Source organism: Hyperolius riggenbachi, chromosome 3 (assembly GCF_040937935.1).
Source record: "Hyperolius riggenbachi isolate aHypRig1 chromosome 3, aHypRig1.pri, whole genome shotgun sequence".
Lineage (NCBI taxonomy): Eukaryota > Metazoa > Chordata > Amphibia > Anura > Hyperoliidae > Hyperolius > Hyperolius riggenbachi.
This window is the reverse complement of record NC_090648.1, coordinates 334523358-334543916: the sequence shown is the minus strand read 5'-3', so window position 1 is coordinate 334543916 and position 20559 is coordinate 334523358. Positions and strand designations below refer to the sequence as shown.

Here is a 20559-nt window from a genome sequence, read left to right as displayed (position 1 = left end):
TTCACATATATTTGACACTTGATTAGAGCCCGCCTGGAGATGTCATTTCTGAACCCCCGAAGATACTGGAATCTGAAAAAGTTGGACGTGTACAGACCATTTCTAAAGAGTCAAAAGTTGTAAGAAGAACACCAAGAAAAAGGGTGATGATAGAGTTTCAAATGTATTTACTTCCACACTTTGGGGAAGGGTAACTGTGATTGCCAGTACTTAGTTTTGTATTTTTTTTACCTTTTTTCCCCAAACACCAGGTGGTAGCTGCAGACCCTGACCCAGATGATGATGCAGATGTCTCAAAAACTACTCCAGTAACAGAAACTATATTACCTTCAAGCAACCAGGCTCCAGTAAATATGTTTTTTAAATAAACCTTAAATTCCATGATCAACTTTGATTTTAACCAATACCCTAATATGGGATTTTAGTGATCGTAGCTATTTGGAAACATAATCCCTGTTTTTTCTATAGGCTAATGGAGTGTATTTTCTTTTTTTTTAATTTTCATCAGGTTGATTATCAGGTGACTGAGACTTTCAAGCATACAAACGCTTTGCGGTCAGTCAGTGAGTTCTCAGAGTTGTCAAGACGGACTCCAAAGAAACAGCCGATGAGTGAAAATGTAAATGTCCATAAATTATGGGTAACTTGTTAGCAGTTCTGAGCAAACCAGATGTTTTACAGTTGATTAACCACAAACTTCTTAAGCGCAACACCTTTACTAGCTTGCATTGCAACAACTCTTGCTGTATTCCGAGAAATTTTCTGTTTGTGAAATAGTACTTCTAAGTTGTGTTTTTAAATGATTTTGTAGTGAATCCAACTATACAAATCCACTGCGGGGTCCTGAAAAGAAGTGTAAAAGTACTGTTAATGCTGCTACTCTTCCTAATCCAGCTTGCTTAAACTGTTGAAATTTAACCAAAGCATGATTGGAGCTGCAGCTCTTTTTAGCCTGTGTAACTTCCTCCTCACTCTGTCCCTTTTTGATATGGGCAGAGTGGTGGCATAGTGAATGGCACGCTTTCCTTGCAGCGGTTCAAATCCCAGCCAGGGCATTATGGCATGGCGTTTATATGTTCTCTGTTTGCATCGGTTTCCTCCCGGGCAAATCCCAAAAACATACAGATAAGTTGATTGGCTACAATGGACATATGACTATGGTAGAGATTGGATTATGAGTTCCTCTGAGGGACAGTAAGTGAAATGAAAATCAACTATTTAAAGCGCTGTGGAAGATATTGGTGCTATATAAATAATAATAATTAATGCTGTCTGCTCTAGTGAGTGTAGAGACAGCGCTGAATACACAGAGCAGGTTTCTTGTCTTTGGACACATCAGAATGGGTAGCTGTGAGGAAGGAGATGGTTAAGAGGCTTGGCAGCTACAGTTCCGACCATGCAATAGTCAGATTTCAACAGTTTTCAGATGGGTGGATTAGGAAGAGAAAATTTGTGACAAGGTATGCGATAGCACTTTTTAGTACTCACTTGTGTTTCAGGGCACTTGGATCCACTGAAGGGTTTCTTTAAAAATGTAGCCTGCTCATGTGCAGTAATTTTATATAGGCACCTTATGGGCTCTTGCTACTGGTCTGGAAGGGAGAAAGAATGCTCCTCTTTATTCGGCTCCTGCTAGTTGCTGAGGTCTTAAGCTCTCCAGTGCCGCTGTGTCAGCAATGTTACCAGCCTATGCACTTTACTGTACTGATTTGTGTGGGAATGATGAGAGGATGGCTTTGGATTTCACGGCTGCAACCATCGTACCAGCCACCCTCTGGATATTCACAGCAGTACGGGGGAGAAAAGACCAGGAACCACTTGGAACCTTCCAAGAGAGGTTTGTGGGTTTCTCCATTCAGGTCACTTGTCTGTTTTACTAGAGACGCACTCTTATGGTTTATGGATCAATTTTGTTATCATTGCTAACTAACCGTTTTCTTTTTATTTTATTGTGCTGTTGCAGTATTCAAACTTGCTACCACAAATTGATGCAGATTTCCTTGCTGATCAAGTCAATGATGTTGACATTATTGGTCATTTAGATTCTGTTGATCTTCTGAACACAGCCCGTATAGAGGTGATGACTGTTAAAATATTTTTTCAGCTTTCTTGCTATGGTAATAGTGAGTTAAGTTATTAAAAAGTGTTATTCACGTTAAAGGAAACTGGCGACAACCGTAAGCATCAAGTGGAGACTCCAAAGCAGAAAAAACAGTTGAAAATAACAAAGTTTGTTACTCCTGTTAAAAAACAGGCAAGACATTATTTTTTCTGCACTGGGTGATGTTTGTAATGCCTTCTTTGGTCACACTTCAGTTTGGGTTTATTGGCGGCTCAAAACCTCTGCCAGATGTGCAACTATGTATCTTTGTTTTAAAAATACATTTTTTTTCCTTTTTTAGATTGTAGAAAAGTCATTTACTGAAGAAAAAAGAGAAAATAGGGATGTTCTCAAGGAAATGTTTCCATATGACATTAAAACTCCCACTGGAATCAGGTACTTATTACTTTATTTTTATAAATCCATAATGCTGTAAAGAATAAGTATTATAACATTACTTGAAATTAAAATGTGTTCCCAACATAAGAAATGTAGTAGTACTGCACTTTCTCAATGTTGTTTTATTCTATGTGGGCAGGTTTAAAGAGTACCTGAAGTGAAATAATGTCTTCAGTTTTGACAAAAGGTTTCTTGCCTTTGAGACTTATGCTAGGCATACACTGAGCGTTTGTCCCTTATCAATCGAGCCGCTGATGGCTCGATTGATATTATCCGACAGGTCCGATGACCCGCTGGATAGATTCCCCACTCGATCCCCGCGGTCGGACAATAGCGGGGAATCAAGCGGTAGATAAGGAGCGCCCGCGGGGATCAATCCAGGCGCCAGCGGGGATGCGCCGGGATCTAGCCAGCGGCTCGATCCGGCGCATAATCTATTCCGTGTATGCCCAGCATAATGGACTGCAGTTACAAACAAAGAAGCTTTTCCTAAAAAAAAAAAAAAAAACCTGCCACCATTACCAGTGTGTGGAAGCTAAATAAATAATTAAAAGTAGCCTGTTGTGAGAGGGTATGCGGAGGCTGATATTTCTTTTGCCTGTCTCGTTGATCCTCTGCCTCTAATCCTTTTAGCTGGGGTGTCAAACTCCATCACATAGGCCTTGATTTAAAAAAGGCTGTGTAAAAATAAATAAAATAAAATCTTGTTCTTTAAATACCACATTCGATATTTTAGACTTTTGTGTGCTAATTTATAAAAAGTGTGGTGGAAGTTTGGTAATTTACCGAAGCCCATTGACAAAAACCTGTGCGGTAACACAGCAGAGCAGTGTGGAGTAAGGTGTTTGTTACATTACAGTCTGTTCTGTGCAGTGAGGGCATTACAATAGTAAGAGGCATCCCAGACATAACTTTAGATGTACATGTTTGTTATACTACCTCTGCTCGCTCTGAATCAATTAGCCTTTCTTAACATTTTATTTATTTGCCACAGCTTAGATGAACTTCCTGGAGACTTTAAACATGCCCTGCTTAGGTGATTTCTCCACTAGTTCCTCCACATCTTTATACAGGAACCTAATGGGTTAAATGGCCGAGGGGTAGCAGGGGAAACCTGTTTGTTCCGTGCTCGCTGCTGGAGCTCGCAGCAGGACTTGCAGGAGACAGGGGCTGTTTCTATGGGCACTCTGCTCCTGTCAATCATAGCTGTTTCCGCTTCTGCTTCAGTCACGGCTCCCAGCACAGTCTCGCACTGTTTATGTCCCACCAGAGGTGGTGGTAATTTTCCTGGGTTTTACCGCACGTTCTACTTCTTTTATGAATTGACATTTACTGACGTGTTGAGGTATTTGCCGCACATGTCGGTAATTTACATCACTGCTCAGTAATTTCAACTTTTCGTGCGGTAACAGCCTTTATGAATTGACATTTTCCGAATGTGTTAATGTTTTATCAAACGAGGCCGTAGAGGGCCAAAATCTAAAACGCTGTCCATGTTATGGGCCACATTGTTTAGGAAAATTTAGTAGGCTGGGTACAGGGGTACTCTGGTGGGCACCTTAAAATGTCAGGGACAGTATCAAAATACCTGAAGGTGTCCACTGCATTGGTGTGCTAGCGTGCCGTCACCTACAGTAGGAGGAAATTGAGAACAACATTTGCTGTATACTTTATTCCACAGATTTACTGTCAGCAAACTGGAAATTACATTTGTATTGTAGGATGCCCAGCCTGGTTGCTGATAGGGGTGGCAGCTCCTAACAGCTGTTTTACATAAAAGGAATGCTTGCCCCAGATTTCTGAGGCATGGAAAAGGGCAAAGACACCATGCTTTTAAACACATAGCACACATGTGTGCTAAGTGTGGACTTGTCGTATTACCTGTATATGACCAATGAGAGATGGGAGGGAAGCATGCATGAATGAAGGCAACAAATTACATGCACATACATACATAAGCTGAGGTCCACCATTGCCATGGTAACCCCTGGCACCACTGGTACAAGTGCCAGGGCTTTTCTAGTATGTTGCAACTTCCAGCTTGATTGTGGCACACATGTAACACAGCTTGGTGCACTCCCTTTTCTCCTTTTACTACATAAAATGTGTCCCAGAGATGGTGATAGCTAAAGATTTGATACTTGGGGCTTCCTCCAGCCCAATAAGCACGTGAGTGCCTCGCCATCCTCCCGAGGTCTGCCGTTCAGCCGCAATAAGCCCCCGGGTTTTTGGCTTAGTCTGTGCCTTTTGCGCATGCACGGACCTCCCTTATGGGGCTGAAGGGAGCCCCGAGAAAGTATCAAATCTTTAGCTATCGCCATTTCGGTCTATCTTTAAAATCTTGCACATGCTCTTGAGGGCCACATAAAATGGCAAAGTGGGCAGCATTTGGCCTACAGCCTTGAGTTTGACACCTGAGCCATAGACCCTGAACAAGCATGCAGATGTTTCTAACAGAAGTCTTACTGGATTAGCTGCATGCTTGTTTCAGGTGCTAGTCAGACACTACTGCAGCCAAAGAAATCAGCAGGACTGCCAGGCAACTGGTATTGTTTAAAAGGAAACAATGTGGCCACATCCATATCGCTCTCTCACTTCAGACTTCCTTAAAAGGAAACCTGAGATGGCATAAATAAAATAATTGATGCTTACCTGGGGCTTCCTCCAGCACCAGGATCTCTCATGACTACCTTGACGTCCTCCCCAGTGTCTCCATCGTTCTGTAATCCTGCCTTGTAATCAGGGTTCAGTTGTGCGCAGATTAGTGTCTGTATAGTCTCTTTAATTTGGAGACAAGGGACCTGGACACAGAGAAAAGTAAAGACTAGAGGTGCTTAATTAAGTGTTTTTTACCTTTCGTCCCTGCAAGTTGGTTTTGATTCTTGCCTTTAGCTAAGCTTTAATCCGTTTTTAGTTTCATATATATTGCTTGGACCATCCTTTGTGCTTTTTGTTGTATAGCAATCACGTTTCCCTGCACCCAACTAAACAGCATAATGTGATGGTAAAGGTATAGCAGCCAGTTAATGTTACAGTGGTAGGTGAGTGGAAGTCCTTGTCTAATCTTATTAAAGGGGCACTACAGCGAAAAACTGTAAAATTTAAAATATGTGCAAACATATACAAATAGGAAGTACATGTTTTCCAGAGTAAAATGAGCCATAAATTAATTTTCTCCTATGTTGCTGTCACTTACAGTAGGCAGTAGAAATTTGACAGAAGTGACAGGTTTTGGACTAGTCCATCCCTTTTATAGGGGATTTTCAGGGATATATTTATTTTCAAAAGCACTTCGTGAATGGCAGTTGCCCTGTCCAACTGCCAAAAAACTGTGTAAGGAGCAGGGAAGCTGGCCAGCATCATTGTTTAAATCCTTTTTCAGGAATATCTTTATAAAGAATAAAAGCCTTGCTGAGAATCCCCCATGAAGAGATGGACTAGTCCAAAATCTGTCACTTCTGTCAGATTTCTACTACCTACTGTAAGTGACAGCAACATAGGAAAAAAGTACCGTATTTTTCTGACTATAAGACGCACTTTTTCTCCCCCAAAAGTAGGGAGAAAAAGTTACTGCGTCTTATAGTCCAAATGTAGCAGTTTTACCTATCCTGCCGCTTGTCTTTTTTGAGCTGTAATTAATCCTAATGAGGTCTGCGATGGCATCTCTGAGCGGCATAGCAGCAGCCGCCGCGGTAATAACTGGCAATGCTAGTGGTTGTATTGGAGGGAAGGGGGGGGGGGGGGGGGGGGGGGGGAATTGTAGACGCCCACCAATTTACCTTATATTCCACTCGGTTATTCAAACCCAACCTCCACAATTGTCCTACAATAATTCCATCTGTGACTTGGTTGTTGTGAAAAAAGGATTGGTTTATTGGTTACTCTGTGACATTGCAAAACATAAAAGTGTGCCTAGACACATCATTAAAATCAACAGCGCTGTTGTTGTAGTGTAATGCTAGTGGTTGGCTGTGATAGCTTTCTGTCCCTGCATCAGTGCAATCTTAAGTTTCCTAGGGGCATAGCAGGAGCCGCTGTGATCACCGGCGTGACTGTTAGGTTTTTCTGTCCCTTCATCAGCGCAATCCAACGTTTGCTAGCTGCATAGCAGGAGCTGCTGTGATGACCGGCATGGCTTCACTGGCTTTCTTTCCCTCCATCTGTCCATGCATCTGCCCCGCTTTAGCGCGATCCAAAGTTTCCTAGTTGCCACTGTGATGATCGCCCTGACTTTGACCCTTCATCAGCAGCTTGATTCTGGCAGGGAAATACCGTAGATCTTCAGCTGCTATAACTGCAATGTCCTCAGGCTTCCGTATTTCCGACTTTGTGTATTGGGTTTTACTCCATGTCCCCGGCGCACGTGCGTGGCAGGTCATGAGAGAGCGCCAGTAAAACCAGTACGGAAGCCTCTGAGGACATTGCCGTTATAGCGACTGAAGATCTATGGTATTTCCCTGCCAGAATCGTGCTGCTGATGAAGGGACAAAGTCACGGCGGCAACTAGGAAACTTTGGATCGCGCTAAAGCGGGGCAGATGGAGGGAAAGAAAGCCAGTGAAGCCATGCCGGTCATCACAGCGGCTCCTGCTATGCAGCTAGCAAACTCTGGATTGCGCTGATGAAGGGACAGAAAAACATCAGTCACGCCGGTGATCACAGCGGCTCCTGCTATGCCCCTAGGAAACTTAAGATTGCCCTGATGCAGGGACAGAAAATCATCACAGCCAGCATTGCCTGTCATTACCATGGCTGCTGCTATGCCGGCTGCTTGAGCCCACTGCGGACCTCCTTAGCATTTACAGCCTGGATGCCCACACTGGATCCAGCTACTTTTGGAAGAAGCTGCTGTCACCCAGACTGGTGAGATCTGCAATATTCTTGTACTGGTTAGTTAATGTAGCTGGTGGGGGGGGGGTGGGGGTGGGGAGGGGAGAAGCGGAGGTTAGTGTAGTGTAGCTGAAGGGGGGAGGCATCAGGGTTAGTGTAGTGTGTATTTGGTGGGGGCAGCTATGGTTAGGTAGCTGGGCAGAGTTACTTAGAGACATGAAGTAGAAAGGTTGGTCAGCACACCAGCTTCTCAATAAGCGAAATTTAATCAAACACCTGTCAACACTACGGTTAACAATAGTTTTTCGGGGCCACGGAGGGTCCCTTTCATCAGCACAGTGCAGATGTTTTGTCTGCACTGTTCTGATGAAGGGGACCCTCCGTGGCCCCGAAACAATTAACCGTAGTGTTGACATGTGTTTGATTAAATTTCGCTTATTGAGAAGCTGGTGTGCTGACCAACCTTTCTACTTCTTGGATATCGTTTGGGATGAGGCTTAGCTTCCCAGGTCATGCACCCGAGAAAACCACTAGGATAAGTGTGCCGCTCTGCATCTCCTTCACTCACTTTACTTAGAGACATGGGAAGGGGGTCCATAAGACACTCCTGCACTATGGACGCAAGTAGGTTTAGACGTATTTTTTTTTCCCCCTGATTTTTGCCCTCTAAACCTAGGTGCGTCTTATAGTCCGCAGCGTCTTATAGTCCGAAAAATACGTTAATTTATGGCTCATTTTACTCTGGAAAAAATGTAATTCTTATTTGTATATGTTTGCACATATTTTAAATGTTACAGTTTTTCGCTGTAATGCCCCTTTAAATAAGCTTGATACTAGCTTTTGATGTAAAAAGTTTTCACTGTCTTTCTTGGCATAACTGAAATGAGAAACACTGATCCATTGCAACTGCTGCTTGTTCACCAATTTTTTTTTTTTATTTATTATTTTTTATCCCCACAGCGCCACTTGTCGCAGGCCAATAAAAGGAGCTGCAGGTCGACCTTTACACCTTCAAGATTATAAAATTGAAGAGAGTTATGCCACCAAGTATGTCTCAAAGTACCAACCAGTACTTCAAGAGAAGGCCACAAAACAGAAAACTGGACGATCCATACCAATGTGGATTAAAATTCTCAGTGTCGTCGCTTTGGCTGGCTTTGCATTCTTGGTCTACCTAGCTTTTGAAACAAATGAAGGGATCCAATTAGATATTTTGCTACAGGGTAACAGTAATTTGCGCAAAGGTGAAAACTGATCCTTTCATTTGCAGTATGATTTTGTTTTTTGTTTTTTTAGCAGTCCTAGGATTACAAAAACTTCCATTGTCTCAAACCTTCTGCAATCTGTGACTGCACTTCAGACAATTCTGTACATTAATAAAGATGGTACACTTGGACATCCGCAATTCATTATTTACTGTGGACAGATGCAAGAGGACTGTGCCATAACAAATAACATTATTTTATTAGCGCTCTGAAGCATTTTTGTAGCATTTCTTATATTTTTGACAGTAACGCTTTAGTTAGTTTTGATGGGAAAACCTTGGAATGCAGCAATTATAAATCAATGTGAAGTCTCTTCTTGCATTTACACAACAGAGCCTATGATATGACCATGCTATTTGGACAGTTTTTGTGACTTGATAGAAATCTGTGTAATGTATTCTATTCTGATAAAGGGGAATATTTTGCTATATACAGTATGTGTAGCTTGTAAAAAGCTTCTCCTAGACTTCCTTCATTTTTTTTAGACATTTGAATATCCTGCTTGTATGTCATAATTACTTGTAAATTTTCCCTGTAGCAAGGTTACCCATTGTTTGACGCTTTTAATCTGTATTTCAGATATTAAGCCATATTTGGTATCAAACATTTAAAAAAAAACGAATATTATCACATACTTTCGTTTTTGTTAATTTTTAGTACCAGGCCATTGATTTGGAACATCCTCTTAGTGGTAATTGTAGCCATAACTTATAATAAATGGTTCAGCCACACAAAACTGATACTTCAGTTTTTTTTAGTGCCATCACCAGGCAAGGCAGCTCATACATTGGCCTCAATTCACTAAGATCATGCTGAAGATAAGGCAAGAGAAAACTTAAAGAGAGTCTGAAGCGAGAATAGATCTCGCTTCAGACCTCATAGCTAGCAGGGGCATGCGTGCCCCTGCTAAAACGCCGCTATAGCGCGGCTTAACGGGGGTCCCTGTCCCCCCAAACCCCCTCCGAGCAGCGGGGGAGCGCTTCCTGGTTGGGGCAGGGCTAACCGCCGCAGCCCTGCCCCATGCGCGTCTGTCAGACGCGTACCTCCGCCTCTCCCCCGCCCCTCTCAGTCTTCCTTCACTGAGAGGGGCGGGGGAGAGGCGGCGATGCGCGTCTGATAGACGCGACTGGAGGCAGGGCTGCAGCCGTTAGCCCTGCCTCCAGGAAGCTCAGCTCCAGCGACCTTTTTCCGACCCAGGTTTGCGGGGGGTGGGTTGGGGGTGAAGGGACCCCCGTTAAGCCGCGGGATAGCGGCGTTTTAGCAGGGGCACACGTGCCCCTGCTATATATAAGACCTGAAGCGAGATTTAGTCTCGCTTCAGTGTCTCTTTAAGGGGCTCATACACTGGTCGATTTCAGTGATTGATTCTATAGAATCAATCGATCAGAAATCGATACTTTCACGATTTCGATCAATTTTGATTGATTTGAGCTGACAGGATGGAAAAATCTAGGTCGATCTGTTGCTGGCAGCAGATCGATGGCCCATAGAGTTGCATTGGTTCTAATGGTGCAATAATGCATTTAGATCAATTTTTTCAATAGATTTAATTCTGAAATCTATTGGAAATCTGTTCCTAGTGTGTGGCATACATCAGATTCCTGTCAGATTCAACTTCACAGGCATCTGACAGAAATCTGATGGGTAAATCTAGAAGTGTATGGCCACTTTTACCTTACTTGCCTTATTAAGGTGTAGAGATACGTTTTTGCAGTGAGTTATCTTATCATTTCTGTCCTTAAGTTACCCTCTCTGTAGTTTTCAGATGTAGTTAATTGACAGTCTGTCTTTAACTTTAGAATTCTGTAGTTTAAGGATTGAAATGTTTAATGCTGGGAATACACCATAAGTTTTTTTTTGTTTTTTTTTTTTCAGCACATAGATTGTTCGATGGATAATTTCTGACATGTCCTATCTTATTTTCGATAGTTTTTCTGATCGATTTCTCATAGTGAATGGAAATTGATAAGAAAAGATAAGAAAATTGATCTGAAATAAGATTGTACAGTAAATCAACTGAAAAATATCATTGTGTATTCCCAGCATTAAGCTGACCATACACTGGCCCGATTTCCCGCCGATCGACAGCAGATTCGATCACTGGGATCGAATCTGCTGTCAAATAGTTTGCGCTAAACGCACCGGACCGATTGATTTCCTCCTGATATCAAGCGGTCTGTTGATCGTGCCGTGCGGGAAATTACTGTCGATCGCCTGCGGGTAGGGAGAGCGTTGCTTGCGGCGTACGATTCGGGACATTTCGACGCATGTATACATTACCTGAGGCTGGCTCCTGGGCATCCCGTCTGTCACTGCTCCCGTCATGGCACCTCCGGCATCCTCGTATAACGTCCGCTGTCATGCCAGTGACAGCGGAAGTACAACTAGAGGGTGCTCTGTTTGAACTTCCGCTGTCACTGGTGTGATAGCGTAAGTTATATGCGGATGCCGGAGGTGCCACACGATGGGGACATCACGCCCGGGAGCCAGCATCAGGTAATGTATGCCAGGGGGGGAGGGGACAGACTGCAGCAGCAGCTCAGCAGATTGTGAATCGGTTTCAAGCTGAAATCGATTCACAATCGGTTTGCAGTAAAGGCAGCCATACGCTCCCTTTCTGATCAGATTCGATCAGAGAGGGATCTGTCTGTTGGTCGATCTGATGGCAAATCGACCAGTGTATGGCTACCTTAAGAGATCTCTCCTTAACTAAAGGTGCATACACACATCAGACTATAGTCTTTGGAAAATGAAAGATCACAGACCAATCTTGCCACCCTTCATGTAGTATGAGAGCCATACTCTACACAGTCTTTTCTATGGAGCTGAACTCCACATCAGAAAAAAATCTTTGCAAGATGCTGCACACACAGATGCTGTACAGACGCAAAAGATCAATATCTGCCAAAAATCCATTCCTGCAGATTGCAATGATAGTCTATGAGATCTGCAGATCATCATGCACACATGATTTAACTGACATTCATCTGCAGATCAAGCAATCATCTGCAGATCTGAAAATCCATCCTGGTGGATCTGATCTGCAGATGAATGTCAGTTAAATCATGTGTGTATGATGATCTGCAGATCTCATAGACTATCATTGCAATTTGCAGGAATGGGTTTTTGGCAGGAACAGATCTTTTGCAGATACTGATCTTTTGTGTCTGTACAGCATCTGTGTGTGCAGCATCTTGCAAAGATTTTTTTCTGTTTTCTATGGAGTTCAGCTCCATAGAAAAGACTGTGTAGAGTATGGCTCTCATACTACATGAAGGGTGGTAAGATAGGTCTGTGATCTTTCATTTTCCAAAGACTATAGTCTGATGTGTGTATGCACCTTTAGACAGAAGAAATACGTTTACTACATGCCTTATCACCATGGTGATATCACTAGCAACAGATCAGAGATGTTATTAAAGACAAGAGATAAGCTTTGTCAGTGGCATAGCTGATATATGGGGTTTACACTGTTACTGTTGGAAGGCTTTTTAAAATGCGGAGAATGCTACACACCGTGCAATTTTCCATCAGAGGGGTCTAATTGATTATTTCAGACCGGTCCGATCTGATTTCTGATCATTTTTCTAATGATTTTCCATTCACTTCTATACAAAATCCATCAGAAATTATCATAAATCAGATAGGACTTGTCTGAAATGATCAATTGGACCCGCCTGATGGGAAAGTACATGGTATGTACCAGGTATCTCAATTGGAAGTACCCTGGAGATGTGAGATGCCAGCTGGTGACTGCTGATTGTCCTTGTACAGCTGATTAAATCAGTTTTGTGTGGACTAAAGGGTTCCATACACTGAGCCGATCAGCGGCCGATCGATCAATTGCAAATCAATTGACCGGCCAGTCAATTTGCGGCGGATATCGATTTCAATCGATCTGATATGCTGGAAAATCTCTAGATTGATCTGTTGAGATTGCTTATCATTTTGCATTGGACCTAATGGAAATCTGATGGCAAAAAATGCCATCAGATCGATTTTCAATAGATTTCATACTAAAATCTATTGGAAATCTGTTCCTAGTAAAAAATGTTCCTAAACACATCAGATCAAATCTATCTGATGATCTATCTACTGCTAATCTAACGAGTGTTAGTTGAAAGTAGATCACTGTGTGTACATGCATGCATAAATCACTCATTTTAATTTTTTTTTCCCCCTCCCTCCCTTCCACTCCATTTGTGTATATATGCCATACTTTCTGATGGCGCTTTGGGCTATGCAACTGCTTCCACAGCAAGCTGTGATTATTTGTTAGTTTGTAGACAGGTATAAGATTTCAACGCAATAGCGGAGAAATATGTTTTTTGCTGTCTTAGCTGTCAAAGGTTTGTAAGGGAAAGTAAAATATACCTTTTACTGGCTAATTTAAAAATCTTGCTTGTATTTCAGGAGCAAGGAGGCTAAATTGACGAGAGAGGGTGAATTTAGACTCCAAAATGTGATATTTATTTTTTCCCTTTAAATTAATTTCAAAGCAAAATAACTGCATCCTCATTTTTATGTCATGCCTATACTTCATGGTTACTACTGTATTCACCAGTAGGGCTGAGCATGTGTTAGAATCTCTAATTTTTCTTCCATTATCTTTACTACACTTAAAATTTCCTGGCAGTGAATGAAATAGGCTATAACATACAGGGTGCACAATTACTATATTCAACACAGCACAACTTGGCAATGTTACTTAATATATCATACAACACAACAGGACCTTCCTAAAGTGCATGTTTATATGGACCAGTATTGCAAAGGCATCACTTCTCAAGTACTCAACTGCATTGTTGTTAGAGGGACCTTTATAATGACACTGAATGTAAGTTAACTAAATGTTGCTTCATGTAGTCTACTGACTGTACAGTCAGTACCATCTTTTGCATGATCAGTGTTAAGTACAGTGGAGTATCCCCTCATCTGAGCTCCACTTCAACCTTCAGCACAGTTGCCAGAATGCATTGGCTACCACTGCCCACATTGTTGCATCTCTCTGCCCCCACTTTTGTAGCATCAACCATTTGTTTTGGTGGTGAGAGGCATCCCAATGTGCCACAAAGCCTGCAACTATTCCTGTTGAATTTTCACAGAGCTAACACACTGGGGGAAATTGAGATACTGTAATATACTAATGTGAATTAGGTAACAGATGGTCTGTTCTAGACTGTAAGTATAGTCATTGTGCTACATAAAGCTATGCAAATTACCGCTACAGAACACAAATTACTACTGATGCTGCTCTTTCAGTATCTGCCATCTATGTAATCAGTTTAACCCATTTTCTGCCTTGAAATAAGAAATACTTTCACAATCTAGGTTGCCAGATGTTTTGCAGGACTGTAGTTTGAAAGGTGGCATCAGAGCAGGGACAAGGTCCTCCAGCACCCAAGGCTGAGAAACCAAAGTGCGCCCCTCCATCCCTCCCACCCCAGCTGTCACACACTGATTGAGCCCACAACCTCCCCAACACCTCAATATCTAGTTATCTGGCATGCAATCACTGCTATGTATCCCCTTTTCTTATTTCTTTCAGCTTCATACACAATTTGGAATGACAGCTGAATGAATTGTGCGCCACCTCCTACACTGCGCCCTGTGGCTGGAGCCTCTCCAGCCTATGCCTTGGCCCGGCCCTGGGTGGCATGTAGTAATGAGAGGAATTGTAGGCACTTTATTGAAAAAAAAAAAACCAATGCATAAAATGCCCGAAGCATATTCCCACCCTTATGCTGGGAATACATGGTCTGTTTTTGAGCCATTTAGATGGCTTGATAGATAATTTCCGACTTGTCTGATCTCCGGCCTGATTGTTTCACCGCTCGATTTCTGATTTAGCACAATGAAAAAAGATATGAAAAACGAGCGGAAGATAAGAGAATTGCCTGTAAAATCGAGCAGCAAAATTGAGCCGTGTATTCCCAGCATTATACTAAATGTTTTGGCCTCTGGTTGTGCTGTATTACTTAATCCCCACACCTTCCAGTCTCGCTGTTTAAAAAAAAAAAAGTCATGTGAAATTATCACAGCTATTATTAGGGCAAAGAAAATTTCGTGTGCAATTAGCTAATACATGGCTTCTGTCTGCGTACTTACACAGAGAATAAAAATATCATTATACTGTGAATAAAAATTACTAATCATTTTATACTTAATGGAAGGATATGTTTGGAGTGCTGTTCAAGTAGAAAAATGTGTTTTAAGTTTAAGCGCCTGTACTGGTTCACTGCAGCCACTGATCTGGATTTTCCATACTTTGGCTGGATTAGCACTGTGCATAATGCATGCACTGTGATGTATGTGAACTGCAATGGTGGCTTGAAATAAATGTTAATACAAAGCCTGCATGTAGTGAGTTCTAATAATGCGGTCCTCTACAAGGGAGAGATACAAACAGGCCCGTAGAATTGTAGAGGCAGCAAGTTGCCATGCAGAATTCTTTAGCAATGCAAATGCTGCAGTGTGAAAGGACCCTAACCTTACCTGGATCCCCAGTAATCCAATTTCATCATGTCAAATTGAATACGAGTCTATGAACTAGAAAGATCAGTATACAACTTGAAAGGAATTTCAGCAGAAAAAGTGAGGAGCCCTTGGGCAAGATCCAGAGTGGCCAACTGTGCAGCTCCCAAGCACTTTGAGTCTGATGGGAGAAAAGTGCTTTATGAATTGCTAGCCCCCCTATCTCAGAAAAAAGAACACATATTTAAGTAGATAAATACTTGCTCTACTTACATAATATATATATTGTACTGTCCACATTTTGATTTTAGTGATTTTTCTACAGTAAAAAAAAAAAAAAAAGCCTTGGGATTCTCCATTTTAACTGTCTATTTTGAAGCCAATCCTGATGTAATTTCCTCTCTTACTCTCCTTTGCCTGATTGTGCATGCATTGCCTGCCCTTCTCCCAATCTTCAGGCACCCCGACTTAGCTCTGCAATGGAAAGTGCATTGTCTCAGCATGAGAAATATTGGCCAGAGGTGTGGCAGGGGAAAACGGGGGAAAGGGGTTTTAGCCAATCAGGCTGCATTAATTAAAGTGGATCCGAGGTGAACTTTTACTCATTGCATAATTGTGTTCCTTTCCTATTGTTTATAGGGCATTCCTCAAGCCAAATAGTTTTTTGTTTTAATACTCCAATTCCCTATAAACTAAACAAGCGTTGCCCACAGGTTTTCAGAGAGCCTTGGCAGTAACAAGGGCTCATGGGAGCTAAGTCTGGGCAGGATGAGGTGTTACTAGCCATTGATTTCAGAAGGGAGGAGGGGGGATTAGGTTTTTTTACAGGCTGAGTGCTCAAGATGCAGACAAGCCTGCCTCTGTGTAATGTTTACAAACTACATGGCTGCTGTCATTGTATCACAGGAAGAAATAATCATTTTCTATTAAAGCTGCAGCTAGATTTGCTGTGTAAACTATTTAAACTTTAGATAAGATATATAGACAAGTCACTTGTTATAGTTAGGTTTTCATCTCAGATCCGCTTTAAGTCTGAGAGGAAAGTAAAGAAGAAAAAAAGACAGCCCAGCATGTCTTGCAACTTCCTTTGTACAGAATGTAAACTAGGGAATGATCATATATCAACAAAAAGAGTGATTTTTAACTTTTGGATTGCCTGGTTAGCATCCTTATTACTTGTTTACCAGATAAAAATAAAGATTTGATCTTATGCCCGACAGTTAAGCTTTAGGCAATACTTGCCTGGGAGGGGGGCTGCTTCCTAACTCCTCATCCATTTGGGATCTAAACTCTTTTTTTTCCAGGGAGAACCACAGGTGGCGCAGTTTCTAGCTCTCAGAAGCGTCTTGTGTGCCTCCAGCTTCGAGAACCAGGTCACGTCACTCTGCTCCAGTCTACGCAGAAGTGTGCTCTGCGTATCCAGCAGCCGCTGCAGAGATACGTAGAGCGCGCACTTCTCCTGGGTAGACTGGAGCCGACTTACGTAAGTGATGGGACATGGTTCCTGAAGCTGCAGGCAGCAGAAGACTGTGGCGTGGGAGCGATACAAGTGGATGGGGCTGGAGGAAGCCCCAGGTATGTATAGATCTTTTTAATAATTTCAGCTCTGAGTTACTTAAAAGTGATCCTAAAGTCAAAAAAAAAAAAGTTTTACTCACCTGGAGCTTTCAATAGCCCCCTGCAGCTGTCTGGTGCCCTCGCCGTGTCCCTCCGATCCTCCTGACCCTGCCGGCAGCCACTTCCGGTTTCGCCGTCAGGAGCCGACAGGCAGTGAACGCGAGTGATTCTTCACGTTCCCAATTACAATATCGCCCTCTAGCAGCATAGAGGGCGATATTGAGGCTGGGAACGCGAAGAATCACGTTCACTGCCTGACGGCGAAACCGGAAGTGGCTGCCGGCGGGGACAGGAGGATCTGAGGGATATGGTGAGGGTACCGGACAGCTGCAGGGGGCTATTGGAAGCCTCAGGTGACTAAAACTCGTTTTTTGGTTTGACTTAAGGTTCACTTTAAGTATCCAATTAAAGTTGCAGTAGGAAAAGTACAAGTAGAAATCACCTCCACCATTTAGGCTACTTGCACACCAAGACGTTGCGTTAGGTGCTACGTTAAGGTCGCATAACGTGCACCTAACGCAAGGTCTGGTGCTCTTCGATGAGGACGTCAGAGTGAGCCGCGTTGTGCAGCTCACTCTGGTGTCCGTGATGTGCACTCTTGGACGCATGCGGCATCACGTGGTCCTGCCGGCCAATCGCCGCACAGAGCGGCCGCACCAGGAAGTAAACGCTGCACGTCACAAAGTGCAGTGAATAATAATTAGCCATGTGGCTGGCCGCTCTCCGCTCCTCCCCAACATGACTGAGCATGTGCAAGCAGTCTAACGTGGCTTAAGCCGCTGTAACGCTATAGTATGCTGCACTTTCGGAAGAATGTGCAGCGTTACATGTAACGCAACGTGGGCAGTGTGAACAGCCCACTTGTGTTACATTGCTGTGCGTTGGAGGAGCGTTACAGGCTGCACTAACGTGCGCCTGTAACGTCTTAGTGTAGTGACACCTAATATTAAGGGACAGTTCACACTTGCCTAAAAAGTTTAAAAGCTTAAACACAGGAAGCAGATCCTATGTTAAAAATAGGATCTGTGTGCCGCAGAATGACCAAAGTCCCAACTTGGCACAATTTGTGCCCAAATGTGTCCAATGAAAGTCTGTTCTCACTAGGTTAATTGACGCTTTGATGTAATATGTGTCCTGCTGCTCTATCACTCCTACACAGCCTGATGGTGAGTCTTAGCATAGGGATCTCCATTGGGCTGCATAAGACCAATGGGAATCCTCAGCAACAGAGATAATTCTCATTGGTTTATGCTGGACCAATAAGAATTCTCCCTGTTGCTAAAAAGAATTGACCTGATGCAGCCTATGGAGAGCCCCATGCTTCTGCTGGCCTCCGGGATGAATAGATGGAGTGAATGGGGGGATGGGACAGGTGAGCGGCGAAGCGGATATGATCGACGTAAGGGCGGATAGATGAGAATTGTTGCATGCAGATGCAAAACTGGCCGCCTTGCGAATGTGCTTGCTGTTTTTGCTCTACATCCAAAGATATCAACCAAACATGACCCAGAAAAGAGGACCAGTTAGGAAAATTTTATTACAACCATATTCCTCCAAAGTCACTCTAAAAAGTGGATCCATAGTCCTTTTTTGGGTGGCAGGTTTGTAATCATAGCTATACATTGCCCTCCTCTCCAGCTGTTAGAAGGACTCCAGTGCTGAGCTGTATTTGTTCTTATCTAACCCTGCGGTCTTAAAGTGGACCTGAACCCAGAACTTCTGCTTTGCTCTAAAAGATATGCAACGGCATAATAACCTGTAAACAAAAAACATTTATTTGTTACAGCTGATTCAAATCCTAAAATAAACCTGTGCTGTTTCTGCTTTCATGGAAGCAGACATATTGTTAACATCCTGTGATTTCAAATGAACATTATCTGCCATCTCTGCCATGGCAGTCATGACGTGAGAGAGATCAAATTATAACTTGTAATTAGACACAGATGAGGGTGAATTACACAGGCTAAACAATCTAAATACATACAAGGTGTATTTTGCTGGTTTCCTTCTGTCCTGTACAACAGTTCAGGTACACTTTAAATGTATGGCTTTTTTTTTTCTTGGTAAATGAGAAAACAAGATGTATAACATATGACAGATGCCATCATTTCCAAGCCTTGCCAGTTTAAAGAGAGTCTGAAGCGAGAATAAATCTGGCTTCAGACCTCATAGATAGCAGGGGCATGCGTGCCCCTGCTAAACCGCAGCTAAACGGGGGTCCCTTCACCCCCAAATCCCCCTCCGTGCAGCGCATCCCCTCTTCCGCATAAAGGCAGGGCTAACCGCCGCAGCCTTGCCTCACGCGTGTCTGTCAGCGCGTATCTCCGCCTCTCCCCCGCCCCTCTGTCTTCCTTCACTGAGGGGCGGGGGAGAGGCGGCGATGCGCGTCTGATAGACGTGCTGAGAGGCAGGGCTGCAGCCGTTAGCCCTGCCGCAAGGGCAGCAAAATATACGACCAAATTGGTCGTTGATTTTGCAGGGGTGGGTTTGGGGGTGAAGGGACCCCAATTTAGCCGCAGGATAGCGGCGTTTTAGCAGGGGCACACATGCCCCTGCTGAATATAAGCACTGAAGCGAGATTTATTCTCGATTCAGTGTCTCTTTAATTGTGGGTACCTTGATGTTTTTAGCTCAGATGGAACAGAGAGTATACAGAGCCACTATCCATACTTTCAACTAGCATTCCCACCCTTATCACAGGCTGATCAGCAGAATAAGTGGACCAATTTAAAGAGAAACTCCGACCAAGAATTGAACTTTATCCCAATCAGTAGCTGATACCCACTTTTACATGAAAAATATAATGATTTTTACAAACAGACCATCAGGGGGCGCTGTATGACTGATTTTGTGCTGAAACCCCTCCCACAAGAGGCTCTGGTACCCTACGGTACTCTGGGCAAACTGCCACAATGTAACAATGACACACACAGGAAATGGCTGTTTATAGCTGTCTGTTAAAGCCAGAACAGCTACATAATCTGCCCACAGTAACAATGTCACCATGTAATACATGTCAGAATGTGAATCTGGGAGAGGAAAGATTTTACAATGAGCAAACTCTGACTAAATCATTTATACATAATTATTGTAAAAATTAAGCACCTTTTTATATTAAATTATTTTCACTGGAGTTCCTCTTTAAGTAAAAAAAAGAAAATAATTTTAAATACTTAGTAATAAACATAAAAGGCAACTACTATTTATAAATATATAAGTAACAAAGGATATGGTAAAAAGAAACACCATAATATTGCCTTTTGTTTCTGCTGTGGAAGGCGATTAGGTGTGCTACTCCTTACCTCTCAGTAGAACACAATAGGGTGCTCAGCAGGGAGCCAGGGTATAATAATATTATAGCTACCATATTATTCCAAAACTGCCACCCAAAAAAATGTCTACTCATTGCTTCAAACAACATTTGCAAGTGTGCATGAAGCATTAAAAGTTCTCAATCTCAGTTTGATCCAAATCATCTAGTAGCTCAAAACAGTTGCTTTCATCCTGTTTTTAGAACAAAGGGAAAGAAAGGTTGTAAAGATTGAATTTTTTCTCTATTCAATTTCTCTAATAAGTTAAATCCTTCAGTGCATCAAAAATAATCCAGAGGCTTTACTTGTCCCCCTCAAACTCACCGTTCCAACACTGAGACCCACTGGACCTATTTGACAAGGGCTTGTTAAATAGGCTTGTGCTGCCGTATTCCCATCTATGTATAAGCATGCCTGCACTGTGCAGATCCATGGATGGCCCGTGTCTGCATTGTGGCAGTATGGAGGAAGAAGGAATTTTTTATACTGGTCACAATTTGCTATTGTGGAGAGGGCTGAACTGCCCACACGTTCTGGTAGAAGTGGGACAGGGACAAGACCCT

The 20559-nt window shown here is 42.8% G+C and overlaps 1 protein-coding gene across 3 annotated transcripts in view; it reads left to right on the top strand.

The window, feature by feature from the left end:
* Nucleotides 1-8725, top strand: part of TMPO (thymopoietin) — a 37825-nt gene extending 29100 nt beyond the window's left edge. The window contains exons 5-9 of one of the 3 annotated variants that reach the window (XM_068276892.1): nucleotides 27-143; nucleotides 252-347; nucleotides 509-619; nucleotides 2403-2497; nucleotides 8290-8725. In XM_068276892.1, coding sequence (XP_068132993.1) covers nucleotides 27-143; nucleotides 252-347; nucleotides 509-619; nucleotides 2403-2497; nucleotides 8290-8584 — 714 coding nt within the window. In that variant the 3' untranslated portion in view covers nucleotides 8585-8725. The remainder of the gene's footprint in view (nucleotides 1-26; nucleotides 144-251; nucleotides 348-508; nucleotides 620-2402; nucleotides 2498-8289) is intronic. The other 2 variants (XM_068276893.1, XM_068276894.1) reach the window with 2 other exon arrangements.
* Nucleotides 8726-20559: the final 11834 nt, after the last annotated feature.